The sequence below is a fragment of the Mus musculus genome, chromosome 8, assembly GCF_000001635.26.
Source record: "Mus musculus strain C57BL/6J chromosome 8, GRCm38.p6 C57BL/6J".
Classification (NCBI taxonomy): domain Eukaryota; kingdom Metazoa; phylum Chordata; class Mammalia; order Rodentia; family Muridae; genus Mus; species Mus musculus.
The window spans coordinates 81,870,695-81,887,249 of record NC_000074.6 but is presented as its reverse complement, the minus strand read 5'-3'; the positions used below and the strand labels follow the sequence as shown (position 1 = coordinate 81,887,249).

The 16,555-nt window shown below is 37.7% G+C and overlaps 1 protein-coding gene across 18 annotated transcripts in view; it reads right to left on the bottom strand.

Moving 5' to 3' along the window:
* Window positions 1-16,555, bottom strand: part of Inpp4b (inositol polyphosphate-4-phosphatase, type II) — a 792,047-nt gene that overhangs the window by 247,063 nt on the left and 528,429 nt on the right. For all 18 annotated transcript variants that reach the window (XM_017312729.2, XM_006530858.3, XM_006530854.3 and 15 more), the window contains one exon: window positions 3,006-3,117. In XM_017312729.2, the coding sequence (XP_017168218.1) occupies window positions 3,006-3,117 (112 nt within the window). The remainder of the gene's footprint in view (window positions 1-3,005; window positions 3,118-16,555) is intronic.

Here is a 16,555-nt window from a genome sequence, read left to right as displayed (position 1 = left end):
CCAGGTCCTCAGTGCTGGAGTTATTTACAGCCATGTTCACCTTTCTAGTGGGTGCTAAGACTCAAGCTGCTTGTTTGGCTAATGGTATTTCAACTAAGCAATCTTGCCAACCTTTCAAAACCACGTAGATTATAAAGAGGGGTATTATTTCAGTAGTCCCTCCTAGATTACTTAATTTCTTTTATCAGTTGTCAACCACATAGGATTTAGATCAACACTAGTGGCAGACTGTGTCTCATCCTTCATAACAATTTTGAATAGAAAGATCTATGGAAAGGTTTATACTTGTGCTGTTCTAAGAACATACAGAGAATCAATGAAATATTTCTTTTCATGTAACTCATATAAATATTGTATATCTTAGATCTTAATATATGTTCTTCACTTAATCATAAATATTCTTAGGGATTGACACAAAAGTGTAAGTCATTTTATAAAGAGAAAAAGTTTTATCTGTTATGAATCCACATTGCTGGCTCAGAAAAATTATGTGGTCCTTTGGTGAGGCACATTGTGGGTAAGAAGCTGGGCATTGCTTGACATTGAAAAGAATGTCACTCAGGTTATAGAGCTTCATCTTATTGATGACCTAGAGCCATGAGCAGGTGAGCTCTGAGCAGAATACAGAGAGGGATCAAGACAGACTCATTTCCCATACTTTGCATGACCTTATCATAGCAATGAACTAGTGTCTAGGGCTTGGTGAACTGTTGGGAGAAAACAGAGGTGTCCTAGGTCAGACTGCTAAGACATCTTTCAGTTTGTACTGCTTCATTGAGGAATGGTCTGGTATCAAAGGGACAGGTAAGCAGAGAGAACAGACAGTAAAGAGACATCCAGGGACAGATGGACTGGACATAGCAGCTCAGCTTTGAAATGGGAAGTGATGCTCTGGCAGCTAGGATCCTGGTGGATTGCTACAGGACCAGGCAGGCCTGTCAGTCCACTTCAGCACGTGGTAACCAGTTTAGAATTCTAGTTATTCTTTGTCTATGTTAACATGAAAACGTGCATAGCAGAGGCAAAAATGAGCTTTATGTGGCATGCTCCAGGAACATGGCTGGAACAGAAAGACTAAGTCCCAGGCCAAAGGTCTCCAATGCAAAGCCCAAATCACATCATGGCTCAGCATTCATAAGCAGCCTTGGGATAATCCAGTGTGTGATAATGTCCCCAGAGGATGGGAAGAGAGAGGTATGTGGAACGAAGAAGTATCTTAGCCTGCTCAGAGAAAGCAAAACAATTTTTGAAAGGCAATAATCAGTATTTTTTAAATAAATAAATAAATAAATAAATAAATAAATAAATGTGTTTTTTAATTGTTAGGTAAATATCATCTCCCAAGTAGATATTTCCCAAGGCTCAGTTGTCAAGAATATTCTGTGATGGCTAATCTTGTTTGTCACCTTGGCTACAAATGAGGTCATCCAATGGGCATTTCTTTACGGGTGTTTCTCAATCAGATTATTTGATGGAGGAAGACATATCCTGAATGTGGGCTCTACCTTCTGATGGCAATCCAGCAAGAAGAACATGGTTTTGGTTTTTTGTTATGTTTTGTCTTTTTTTTTTTTTTTTTTTTTTTTTTTTTTGCCTGCTTGCCCTTACTTTTGCTGTTGTGGCATTCCTTACCTGATGTTAGAAACAACTTCTTTGGAATGCCAAAGTTAGTGAAGATCAAGAGCTCCCCAGGAATCCTGCAGGCCTTTGGCACCAGATGGGACTTCAGAGATATCCAGCCTCATGAACTGAACTGAATTCTCAGCCTCTTCAATGTGAGGCAGCTATTGTTCATCTGTGTGGACCATACCCCTCACATTCTTATACTCATATTACATAAAACTATATAATATATAAATAGCAGTAAATATATAAAATTATTTATATATTAAATATAATATGTAAAAGTACATGTAAATGTTTTCTATATGTCTATAACACATGTTTATATATGTATATATATATTCACTCTATACACACATTTTACACACACACACACACACACACACACACACACACACATTCTATCAGTTTCAAAAGTTCCTTTACAGAAGAACTCTGACTAACACACATCCTACATTTTAACGTTAAGAAGCAATAAGTCATAGGAGGTTTTATCCCTTCAAAAGTTTATTTAAAAAACATATACATTATATTATGAAAAGGTATTTTGCTATTAAAATTATAACATAAAAATTATTTCCTATAAAACTCCTGGAAGTTTTTAAAGCTGGAACAATGTGCCCAATTGTTTTAGTATTATAAAAAATATCACTTGTAAGAAAAAGATTTAGGCTGATATTTATATTGTTTGTTGTTACTGTAACAGAAAAGGAAGAAGAAATATAATGGATTATGCAGACATTTCTTGGGCTTAGGTTTCAAATACACTGTTTACTTTGTTCATTATATTGTTGTTGTTCAACCTTCTCCAAACCTATGTGCCTATTTTATTTCTCTCTCTCTCTCTCTCTCTCTCTCTCTCTCTCTCTCTCTCCCCACCCCTACCCCTACCCCTCCTTCTGTGTCTTCTGTGTGTCTGTGTGTATACAATTACAAAAACTACAAAGTTCTTGTTAAGTATGCCTCCCTTCATATAAAATTAAAATTGCATCTCTTCCAAAGATGTCTCTGGGAATAAGAGAGGGCTACTCTTGGCAGCCACACTCCCAGAATCCTCCCTGCGTCTCATGCAGGGTAATTATGGCAGAACGCAACAGTGATCAATACTTTTGTTCCAACTGAGGAGAGATGATACCAACATGAGAGCTGGCACAGTGGAGAAAGGTGTTTCTGAATGGCACCGAGCTTCACACAGCTCCAAGTAAATGGGCCTTCTGGTTCCAGGAGGAAATGCACATATTGTACTTCAATTCCAGGGATGATTTCTCATTTAGCTTTTGAATAATGAGATTTCAAGCCCCACAGGGTGTTGGCAATACAGGCGTCTGGCAAAGCTTATCATTTCCAATTTAATCTATGCTATGAACTGACTGCAGTCCTACCTTTTGTCCCTGCACATCTGTTGTGATGTGGTCGGTGTCCCCATCCTCAATCTCTCCCATCTTCACGAGGCTGACTTCTATGGTGCCGACCACTTTGCCACCATCTGAGGTTCTGCAAGTAAAAAGTCAATGAAATACTAAGGTAAGTGTCACCTGTTTTGTAATCCATCCAGAACACATTTACTTCTGAAATCCATGGATTGTTACTTCCTTTAAACAGAGCAGCTCAATGCACAGGAAATCGTGTTGTTAGCATTATACCATATTCATGAATTCATTAGGGAGGACCACAGACTGGACCTCCAGGAAGGCTCTCAGGAGCACCTTCAGGGAATAACACAATGAAAGAAATCAAAACCCTACACTGTATTATAAACCCTGTGTTATAAATGCAAATGTCTACAGTGGCATAAACTGTTGCCCCTCTATCCCAACCACATGAGATAAAGCTTATGTGTATCACAGCACTATTGGCAAGTAAAACAGAAAAGAATTATACATGTATACTGGTACAGTTGAGTCATGGCTCCACAATTGAACTATGATCCTATTCTTTAATATTTTTTCTTCTTAGGAGAGAAAGTAAAAATTGTGTGCCAGCAAACTAAGTGAAGATGCATAAAGGAGTATCAACGAATGTGCTTAGTATAGCATCTCATTCTTGAGACAAAGGTGCGAATCTAAAGCAGAAATGACTTCTCCTGGAGCCAAGTGGCAACTCTAGGCTTTCATCCGCCTCACATTAATTAGTCATTGAATGACTCATCCAGACTTAATGATGCTGCTGATTTTATTACTAAGATTATCATCATCACAATCTTCATTGGTGTAAAAATTATGGTTGACAACTATAAAGCAAGCTAAAGATAAAGTTAGCAAACTATCATGCTTAATGATTCTCTAGTTTCTTTTCTTAGGCAAAAAAGAAAATCTGCAGAATGAATGGCTCTATTACACCATGTAAATGTCAACACCGTGATACATAGTTGCCCTTTCGCCTTGTGAAAACAGGGTTGTGCTATTCCAGAGATCTGAGCCTGGCTGCCTCACTGTCTGGGGTTAGACACTAATTATCTTGGCTACTGTGTCCTATTCTGAAATTTGTATAACTTTAGTCTGAGTGTTGATGCTGTATATAATTTAACCAGCACCTTGTGAATATGGCTGTGTCGTTATAAGAGGTATCAGAAAAGAAATAAGAAAATTAATGTAGTTTATCAAAATGCTAATTAAAGAATGACTAAATTAAGTGAAAAGGATATACAATTCTGTTACTAGATCATGGCAGTTTCTTCTAGTAAAACAAAATGCAGCAATTAAAATGTACCTAAAGAAACTGGAATAGAAAAGTCCTACTGATATTTGTACAACCAAACTCACATTGCAATAAAATAAGCATTTTTCACATTGAAAAATATGATTTATTGTTAAATAAAATGTTAAATGTCTTACTAAGATATGAAATAAATGCTTCTTATAATTGTAAAACCAATATGAATTAAAATATCAACTTCAGTTTTGAAATAAAAATAGAAAAAATTCACCTTGTATGTGTGTGTGTGTGTGTATATATCCGTGTATTGCAAGTGTGGGAGTGTGAAGTATGATCTTCATAGTATAGAAAACAATACTAATGTTAATTCTGAGAAAATTTTACATAATTCACTTTATCATGTTCTGTTTAAATATGTCAAAACAAGGTGTTCCAAGTCATAAAATAGCATATGTCTGAATAAAGATTTAATCATTATTTGTATAGGTACTACCAATTACTGCTTCCTTGAAAGGTATAGATATTCCTCCATGAAACTGATTACCCATCACACAGATAGCTTTTAATTCTTAAAGATAATTATTTGAATGTTTTTGGCTTGAGCACACTAAGCTATTCTAATTTTAAGAAATGCAATGCCTGTGTATAACACTGAATTTTCTCTCTCAAGTAGCACACACATTACATCTGAAGATGCCCCCCCATCCTCTCTCTTCCAGGGCTGAGCAATAAAAGAATTTATGACATAATGGGTACATATATGTACTTGAGGACTGAGTTGGGCATGTCAAGGGAAGCTTTGCTTTCCTCAGTTGTGACTCAATTCTTCTTCTGTAGGCTGGTTCCTATGAGATGATAAATGGAAGGTGTTCAGCCCTCTGTATGACACAGGTGGCTACTTTTCCACTTCAACCTGATGGAAGCAACTATGAAGCAGCGGGCACAAACAGAGACTCTACACCCATTAGTGTGCACCGCATTCAATGCAGTTCACCCCAGAAATGTTACTGAAATGGATAGAAAGACTGTGCCCAAAGATGACGGTATCTCATAGCATCTTCAGGAGTATTTGAATGTTAGAGCATACAGGAGCTTAGTTCTGCTGTGAAGTTTAAAATCCTAATGGTGGGGAACAAATGACTCACTTTTGCAATCCAAGAGAGATTTCTCTAAATGCTAAAGCAGATGAATAGTCAATGCACGAGGTGTGTATGTGTGAAGGGGTGTTTTTGTGGGGGAGGGGCAGAGGTTGTGCACACCCACTTTCATGGTTACTTGTATATTTCTGAACCACTGATCTTTTGTTCCCTTTGAAAAACATCTGGCTACTTGCTCAGTGACCTACTACTGCCTTGTGTGTTTCCTGTCTTAGCCCCTGTAACAGTGGTTCTCAACCTTCCTAATGCCGTGATCCTTTAATGCAGTTTCTCATGTTGTGCTGACCCCCAGTCATACAATTTTCATTGCTACTTCATAACTGTAATTTTTATGCTGTTGTGAATCATAATGAAAACATTTGTGTTTCCAGATGATCTTAGGTAACCCCTATGAAAGGGTCATTTAACCTCCAAAGGGTGGTAACCCACAGGTCGAGAACCACTGCCCTATATACTTCTTTTAGCTACTAATTGGATTAAGAGTAAGGCTCTTGCTTTGACTAAAATTCTACATCTAATTCTATCTCATAAAGCTTTACATAGGCATCTGTTTAAAGTTTTCACAAGTGCACACCCCCTCCTGAGATTTGTGCCACACAGAGGTGAACCTGGTTATAAACTATAGAACTGAATTCATGACACCCCAAATCTGGATAAGCCCTTTAATTGAGCTAAAATGTAAAGTTCATTTTAGATTCTTAATTGCTCTACAACAGTTTCCCACCCAGAGCACAGCCATCAATGCCCTCTTAGTTGGCCACAGTTCATGTACCTAAAGATGGTTAGAAAACAAACAAACAAACTTCTTAAAGATTTAGAAATATATGGATTTTGTGTTGTTGTTGTTGCTGTTGTTTTTCAGATTGGGAACCAAACCCAAATTTTCTTTTATTTCAACAGTACTCTTCATACCATTTCACAATGCCTTCCAAATATCCCACCACACATGAAGAGGCAAAATCATGCCTTTTGTGTGCTGCACTGCTGGCTCATTAAAACCAAGAAAAGCACAAAAGAAGAAAGAGAGGGAAAACTCACACCCCCTGCGATGCTCAGTGCTCCCACCAAAATATCCAGTCCCTTTCTGTCATCGAAGGAACTTAAATATTTAACTGTGATAATGTGTGGAAGAGAAAGAAATGACGATTTCAGCAACACAAATCTACACACCCTTCCTACCTAGGCATTCTGAGACATGGAGTACAACACTAATGGAGGCTCTTAAAAATCTACCTTTAAAATAACCACCCAGTGCTTCCTAATGAAATATTCAATCGCACATGCTGAACATACATCTGTTTTTAGAAGACAGAGGAAATGTAAAACAGTCGTTAATGACACTCATTCTCTGAGTTTCTGCCCTACATATTTTGCCATCCTTTAACAGATCAAAAGGAAAAAGAAGAGAAAAAAACACTCCTGAAGATGTTAAACATCAAAATGTAAATAACTCCTCTCTTCTGGAAATGCCACTGCAATGCAAACTAACAAATGCCTCTGTAAACATCCAGGGGAAAGCCATCATTAGCACTGTCAGGTTCTGTGAATATCAAGCAGTTCCGGTGTCACACTCAGGGATTTGCAGCTGCGAAACACACTCTGCATCTAAGCCATCTAGACATGTAGCTAGGAAATGAAAAATCTCATCTGGACAAGAAAATAAACAAAGGCCATATGTAGCAGGGAAGGTGAGTCTTCCTGGTTCATATATTTAGACTGTAGGGTTAACCCGGGTTGTATGGAAGTGAGAAGTCCATGTAGGAAGATAACTGAAGATGTCTGCACTCTGAACGGCAGACATGAATATTCATAACCACAGAAGTCTTCCAAGCAAGTAGTGGAGGATTAGGTCCAGTAGGTCTCTGTGGTTTAGCCTATATACTCTATTGTGTAATCTCTGGGGTATTTATCTAGTCTTTTCATAGACTCACCCCAGAAATTTTACGTGATTCAACTCCCCTTCTATGAAGCTCTAGCCCAATCCCATATCCAAGCTGCTGGGAAATCCCTGATTTTCCAATCTAGAATTCTTAATTCCTTTTTCTTCTGATATCACTACTTTATATTTTATAAATTTTAAACCAAAACCTCCATCCCTTCAAATCCAAACCCTAGTGTTCCTTTCTGATACCCCTTAAATGTGTTTGTCCCCTATGCAGAATCTTGATAGCTTTCTCACTTCTTGTCCGCTCTACTGGAAGAACACACACTTCTTCCCTGCCATCTTTCTCTAACATCCCATCCATGCCAGGTTTTGCCTATACCCTTCTCTTTATAATTTAATACTTGTTTATCATATTAAAACCTGCTAGCCATTATTCAATCTAAACTAGTGGCTAAACAATATAGTCCACTGTCCAAGTTGATGGAAAACTCTGCATTTGGATTCATATAGATTTACCTCATCACTAAACAATTGTCATTTGTCTTAAAGATATATGCATTTATGTTATGTGTACGTGTGTGCCTAGGTGTGTGTGTGTGTGTGTGTGTGTGTGTGTGTGTGTGTGTGTGTGTGATACCCTAGTTATAAGCAGCTGTGAGACAACTCATATGGGTGCTGGGAACTGCAGTTCTCTGCAAGAGGAGCATGTGTTCTTAAGAGCAGAGTCAGATACCAGACCCTTGTTTCTTTGGAAGATGAGTTCTCACCGGTTCTAGGTTTAGTTTGGACTCACTGTGTACTCACTGATGAGTGTGAATTTCAGCTCCTTCTCCCTCCTCCTGTCAAGTGCTGTGATTAGAGGAGTATACTGTAATGCCTGGTACAAAGAGAGCTGGGGATCTAAACCATGACTCTGATCATGCTAGACAAACATTCACCATCCTTGGCACATTTCCAGACCCAGAATCCCTAGAGCATTGAGTAGGGGACAGTACAGTGATAGTTGAGTAGCAAGCCCCAAGGCTACCCCAATAGCCTTCTGTGCAATAAATAATTATGTGATCAAGAGGGGGCAACTCCTGTTTCCTGAAGTTTTCCCAGCTATAGAGCATGAATATTGTAAAGCATCCTGATTCATGTAGACACAGTCCGAAGATCCTGAGAGTATGAGTATGCCTTATCAGATAATAATGACTACTCTTATTATTAGTTAATATTATTATAAAATTAGTCTTACAAAGCTTGGGCTACAAAAATAGTACATTGTAAAAATACTGGCCATGCATGCTTCACACCCACTGGTTTGTGAATGTCTCTTATTGCTGAAAATAATGCTGACTAGGAATGAGGAATTCCACTGACACAAATAAGCACAGACAAATTTTACTCTACTCTACTAAAACAGATGATAAATTAATAAATTTTATTTGAAATGCTGTTGATTTTGAGGTAAATGTGGAACATAAACAATTTCCTTGAATTTAGGCATATTGATCAACAAGGTGAGGAAGCAAGGCTGACTTGGTAGAAACAACTGTGTTGGTAGTTTGAAACAACTAGAGTAACATTGATGTTAACAGGGCATTGTAAGCTGCAGGTGAAATTGCAGGTGTAGGCGATGTGGACGGGCTTCTTTATTACCATATGCTGAAGGAGCTATAGTATCTGTGCAGAAAGCATGATAAGCTACAGTATTTGAGGACTTTAAAAGTAAATAGCACCAGGCACAGGAGAGGAGAAAGCCAGAATCTCAAATATCAGCAAACCAGTATCTATGAGCTTCCATTTTCCCTTCTGATCTTCCTTGACCTAGACAAATACAGCCCCAGGCTCAGAGATTATCCTTAGTGTAGACAGAATCCAGACCTCTGGTGTTAGCTCAGGATATAGGATTTAAGGCTCCTGATACTCCAAAATGAATGAAAAAAAATCTCTTTTTTCTCTTCATTCTTGTGTGCTTTAGGTCTATGTAATCTTGCCATGACAGTGGTGGGTAGAAGCAAAGGAAGCCGATGAAACGGGGACACAGGCTGCTCTAAAACTCACATACTCTATAAACCATGAGAGGAGGGTTTTTCTAGGGGAAGATGAGATCTGAAATTGTGTGGAATGATCTGTCTCACATCTCCTTCATCTCTGTTCTCCTGCCATGTGAAGGGTAGAATTCTGCCATAAAAAAATGGGCAAATCATAATGAGGGGGAACCAACAAGGGGAAGCTGCAGGACACAGAGCAGGGCCAGCAAGGTTATAAGGAAAGAATGAAGAGAAAAAGACCTCTTTATGTTGTGTATAGACTCCATACCTCAGTCCAGACTGAGAGTCTGAGGTAGAAGAGGAGACCACAGATTCCAAGAAGTGAGTCAAGAAGTCAAAAAGTCAAAAAGTCTCCATGTAGTTGGATGACAAATATGAGGGTTAGAGCCAAAAGACACATAGTTTGGAGACCAGGAGTGAGAACTGAGGCGGTCTACAGACAAAAGGATGGAACACGAATATTTAGCCACAAACAACTGGAAAACACAGTTTTAAATATGTTCACAAGAGGTTCAAAATAAATAAGTTTAAACGTAACTCTTTCAAATATACAAAAAGGATTGATTCATCAAACCTATTAATACCAATGATATGCATCAAAAAGTCTAGATAAGTAGGCCGACTAAGATAAATGATTACAAGCTGTCCAGTCTCCCCATGCTGATTCATAGGCTCTGGATGATAGGAACCAAAATCCACGGGCAAATGTTTGGAGAGTTCTTTGAGCAGGTTTCTGAAGTTCAAGGAAAGGCAAAGGAAACAGAACAGGGAAAACGACTTTGAGAAAGAAGACTAGTAAGATTTGCTTTAAGTGATTGCTACTAGAAACTCACAGAGATAATACAGCTATGACGACAGCTCAGATGCATTAGTAAAAACGAAATAGAAGAAGAGACAGGCAATATGCTTAATTGGTTTCTGAAAAAGTTATGAGCAAGGCAATGGAGAAGAAAATCTTTTCTGTAAATGCTGCCGAGACAATTAGATCTTTATTTGTAATAAAAACAAAATTCTGCTTGAACCTCACAACTTTAGTAATAGATAGTAAGTAGCTCATGGAACTAAAAGTTATAAAAATGATACAAGGGAGATTGTGAACCTGAACAGGTGATACCAAATTCATACCTATGGAAAGAGAAAGGTATCAGGATAGGGAAGCTAATTACAATAGAGCCAATATTTGGAAAGTGAAGGCAAGAGAATGGTGAATTCAGTGCTAGTCCTAGGCTAAATAATAAGGCTATCTCAAAACATCAAAGCAATGAGAGAAGGTGGAAAAGGGGGATGAGGAGAGAGAGAGGGAAAGAAAAAAAGATGAAGAAAATCCAGAAATAAGAACTTCATCAAAATTGACGTTATCTCTTTAGACAAGGTTGTTGTAAGAATACAAGGACAAGTGTATGGCTAGGAGAATGTTTCCAGTATGGACTGTGTGAAAAACAACTGGAACCTAAGATAAAGAAGAAGCTCTACAAACTCTGTAGCAATGAAACAAGAAGACAGCCTAAGTAACCAATGTGTGAAACACTTGACCACTTACATTTCAAAAAAAGGGCACACAGACAGCAAAAGGCATGTGAGGAGATGACCTACAGCCAGAGAATGTATACTTTGATGAGAACTGAAATCACTATAATATGTTGTTTCAATGGCTTGGACAACCAAGGAGGCTGCCAACCAGCTGGCATCCTCACGCATTGCTGTTATGAAAACATTTCAGTAGTTTCCTATAAAAACCAAACACTTCTTAGGTGACTTAGAAGCACAAATTTTACATAATTATCCTACAGAAATAAAAACCTGTGATCACTTTAAAAAGTGCACACAATATATTTAGTAGCCCCGTTCATAGTCACCAGGCAATGAAGACACCTTACAAGTCATCTAATATGAATTATTAAACTACCTGTGGTATATCTACACTGTGGAATATTATTTATCAAGAAAAGAAACATGATAGACACCAAAACTTGTATGAATTGTAGGTATTAGGCTGAGGGAATGAAGCTGATCTCTAAGGCTTAGATACTCTGACATATCAAATGATCAACTTCTATCTTAAACATTAAAACTGTACTAGAAGGGGCAAGAGATCCTTTGGTGGCAGAATGCTTTGGGTGGTGATCTAGTGAAGGGCCAGATCTACATTTTGAGTCTGGTGCTCTCATGAGAATGTAGTTTCTATTAGTTATAGAAATGTAAAAAAATACCTTTACTCTACTAGTTTGTGAAGTTGAATAAATGAGAAAGACGACTGTCATCTTCTCTGATAATAAATTAGCAAGCAAAGCAACTATTTCTTTTGAGAATATAAAGAAGCTCATCTTAAGAGGATTACTCTTCCATTTCAACCAAATTTAATTTTTACTACTTTATTGGGATGCCAGAGTCAACATATATTTTATATTAGGCACTATGCTTTTAAAGTATCAAAGGACATTAGAGAATATATATATATATATATATATATATATATATATATATATGGGTAAAAAAGGCCACAAGAACAATTGGAAGCAAGTCATCAAACTGGACAGAAAATTGCTCGTTCAAGAACACACAATGAATTTACACCACCAGTGATCTGGAATCTACCGCCAAAAGTATTCATTTAGACATATAGAAAAGAAACTATTGCTAGGTTATTGCTTTGTTTTATTATGTGTTAGTATTATTCATTTTAGTTAGATTAAAGGAAAGAATGGATAGAGAAGAGAGATACACATAAGAGAAGAGGCTATTGAAAAAGGAAACAAGTGATATAAAGAAGAGGATTGTACTGGGTTAGTACATAGGCAGTCATGAAACTTAGTGTGTAGACTTTTCTAAAAGAAAAATATGGGGGCTGATGAAATGATCTCCTGTGTAAAGGTTATTGCCATTCAGTTTGATAACTGAGTTTGATTCTCAGAGTCCACAGAGTGGAAGGACAGGCCCCACTCCTGTGTGGTATCTTCTGATGCTCACATGAGTGTTGTGACATGCACATGCCCACATAGGCAGACAGACAGGAAGACAGATTGGCAGGCAGGCATGCACACATGCACACACACGCGCATACATACACACACACACACAAAACTAGATGAATATAAAAATCCAAAGATTTAAAAGAAAAGAATGTATCATTAAGGCTGGGACAAATTACCATGGCAGCTAGGCAGAGTTTTTGTTCTTCCTACAGAACTATTTTATGTGAATGGCTTTCAAATGTTATAATGCTAATCAAAATACATTTAGATATGAAAAACGTACATGACAATCATGGAGCGTTGGAGCACTCCATTATTAAAGACTGATGATAAAACAGTATTTAATATTAAGATTTTGAGGTACATATTTTTAATCAGACATTTTTTTGTGCTTTTTAGTTTTTCGTTGACTTTTAATAGTAGGAAGTAGTACAAGAGGTTTCTCCAAGAATGCCAGAACCAAAAGGTCAGAATTATGGTGTGAGAACATGATTTTAAAGTATAATGTATTTCAAACCTGTACAGTTGGAAATTCAATGAGTTTTAAATTATGGGAGACATGTTCTCTGAAACTGAACAGCTCCTGTGACCTACATTCTCACACTTAATTGCTTCTGGGTTTGTTTTGAATTCTTCTGTGGCTCACTAATCAAATCTTCCAGTTTTCCAAGTGACATTTTCTTTACTCTCCTCTAATTTAGCAACATCTTCCACCAATAACTTCTTAAAATCCATAAAAATTCTATAAAAGTATACAAATAATGTAAGATTAATAGAAAAATAGTCATTACTTTAAAAACACTTGTTAATTATCACATTAATCACTTCTAGTCACAGAAAGGGAACACGGAAAAGGACAAAAGTGCCTATCTTTATGAAAGTTCCCATACCAATACTAGAAACATACAAGCTGTCTGTCAGATGGGCAGGTCCCTGGAGGAAATGAAGTAATGCAGACAGACAGAGGAGTTCTGTGATGAGGCTGTTACTTTATAATCAGAGACAGGCGAATGTCTCGAATGATGTTTGAACAAGCACCAAAAGGAGAGGAGAATGAGCTATGCATATCCCTGAAGTAAGCGCATTCCAGGAAACATAAGGGTCAAAGGCCTTGAAATGAATCTGTGCTCTCCTGTGCTAAAAACAGCACAAATGCCAGGTAGCTAGAAGAAAAGGACAAAGAGAGCTGTAGCACTTTTATGTCTATTTCTGTGATTAAATATTCTGAACAAAAGTAATGCAGGCGAGAAATGGTCCATTTGACTAACAGTTCCAAGTTATATTCTATCATTACAGGAAAGTCACAAAGTCAAGACTTTCACAGAGCCATATCAGATGCACAGTCAAGTACACAGAGAGATGAAGACACCAAGCAACCATCTTATTTCCCTTTCTTTCTCTTTCTTTCCTTTCTTCCTCCTTTCCTTTCTTCCTCCTTTCCTTTCTTCCTTTCCTTTCTTCCTTTCCTTTCTTCCTTTCCTTTCTTCCTTTCCTTTCTTCCTTTCTTCCTTCCTTTCTTCCTTCCTTCCTTCCTTCCTTCCTTCCTTCCTTCCTTCCTTCCTTCCTTCCTTCCTTCCTCTCTCTCTCTCTCTCTCTCTCTCTCTCTCTCTCTCTCTCTCTCTCTTTCTTTCTTTCCTTCCTTCCTTCTTAAGACCCAGCCTATGGAATGGTGCTACCCAGAGTGGGCTGAAACTTTCCATATCAGTTATCAGGTCAGTTCCAATAGACCAGCTTACAGGCTAATATGATCTAGATAACTCTTCATTAAGACTCTTCCTATGTGATTCTAGGTTGTGTCCAGTTGACAGATTAATCAGTACAAGAGAAACATGTGAATTTTATAATACAACCTAGCTAACTCTTACAGACTTGGTAACTCTAAACAGCACTCCGATTTCATGGGTTCTATGGATGAGAAATCATCAAGGCCCTTGAATCAGGATCTAACCAAGTTGAAGTCAAGATGTAGCCTGGGTAGTACATTCTTACTCTTTCATGGAGGCTATAGCGAAGAACATGATTCTTATGAGAGTTGTGGAAATGTATTCCCTGTGGTTATGTGCCCAAGGTTTTCACTTCCATTCAAGCTATCAAAGTGACATTCAGCTCTCTATGTCAAAGTTATAGCCATAATGCTCTCTCAATAGAAGTTCCAACATAGAAGGTTGCTTTTTCAAAACTAATAGTAGGCTTGCCATATCCAGTTACTTAAGACAGTATCTTATTATGGTACTGTGACTACTAATGTGCATGACAGGATGAGATGTGAACTGGTGGACAAAATGTTTTAATATTCTTTTCCCAGGTTATACCCACACTGAAGAGGAAGGTGTTATGCAAAGCATTACTCCTGTGGTGGGGATCTTTGGAACTCACTGTGCTTCCTGTCTCTCACTAGCAAAGGCTGTTGAAAGAGTTCAGACTCTAGAACTATACAGGCTAATGTAGGAACCTTTATTTTCCTTCTAGTAAAATAATCAACAAAACATTTTGAACTAAAGTTTTGAAGTGAGAGCATGAGTTACATGTACAGAAATGATGGAGAGCTGGAAACATGGAACAGCATGAAGGCAAGTGAGAGAGATAAGGCTAGGTTAGAATTGAGGCAGATTAGAGTCTTCCTTAATTTGAAGACCTGATTTATAAGATTGTTAGGATGAAAAGAAATACAGCAATAGAATGTTTTGAGATGGGGAACTGTGTCAAAAAAAAAACAAGATTTGGGGAGGAAGGTAGGTAGTACACAGTAAGGGGGTCAATTTTAAATAGTTTAAATTATGACACCTATTTGGACTTCACTTATCTGTAGGAGGATGATTGGCTTTTGACAAGAAAGTAAGACAGGAAGATAAGTTGGTCAATACAGTGTGGACAACTGTTAGATTCTGCTTTCCATTAAAATAGAAACCAGATAAATCTTCTGAGAAAAGGAAGAGGACAGATAATAAGGGATTTTATGGATACCAATATCAGAATATAGACCTAAGGACTGGTGGAATGTCCTAGTAGTTAGATGCACATATACTATGCACAAGGCCTTGTACATTTTTTCTAGCACAAACAAAGAATAATCAAGGCTATTGAAATTGCAAGAATGGGTAGGTTGATGAGCAGGAATGGGGAGGGGGTGGGGTTTAGGGGAAATCCAGGAAAAGGGATAACATTGGAAATGTATATACAGAAAATATCTAATAAAAAATAAAAAAAAATTGCAGAAGATGAAATGGTTCTGTTGGAAAAAGAGCAGGGGACAAGAGCATGAGTTAGACATGTAGAATAATGAATGGCATGTGTTTACCATGATAGACAACTGGCAGATACCAGTCTGTGATGTGTGAGCTGAATTAGCTAATCCCTGGAGCCAGGCTCTCAGATGAGACTAAAGCTTGCTAAAACAGGAGTTGTTTTCAAGAGTCAGAATTAATCTTCACAGGACAAGAAAAATACTAGTGCTTGGTAAATCTACTGTGGGAAAATGCCAAATTCTCTTAGTGAAACAGAAACCAGTTAATTTTTTTTTTGTTTGGACAGGGTTTCTCTGTATAGCCCTGGCTGACCTGGGACTCAACTCTGTAGACCAGGCTGGCCTTGAACTCAGAAATCCACCTGCCTCTGCTTCCCAAGTGCTGGGATTAAAGGCATGTGCTATCATGCCTGGCTTAAATGTCTTGAGAAACAGAAAAAGGTGAGAAAGTTTCAAGATTTGCGGAATGACGTGGCATTAATCAGGGGTCCAGATAATGAGAGAATGAATTAAACAAAGGTTAAATGCTACTACTATGCTGTTATTGAAGGCACCCAAGAAATTAGGGTGCATTCTACCAAGTGTAGCCTGGGGACATGGAAGCTAGGTGTCTCTCTCTACTTAGTTGTAGAAATGCAATTGCAAGGTAAGTGAGCTAGACAGTAGTTTTAGTTAGACTTACTTTTATCAAAAATAATAGCTTATAGTTTTAGCTAAGTGATTAATTGTGTTATCTTTTGCTCAATAGAAAAGGGAAATCTTGTGAGTTGAGCATGACATATGGTTTTTAAGGGATGGACCAGAAAATTCTTAGTTGGGCAAAGCAGAGGATTTTGGAGAATGCTGTGAAAGACAAGGATGGCCCAGTAAAAGTAGTGACTCAAGAGTCACCGAAGTATTACATGGAGTGTTCTAGAAATATATGAAACAGTATGATTAAAGTAGAAACCCTGGAGGGATAAGATTAACACCATCTGTCAAGT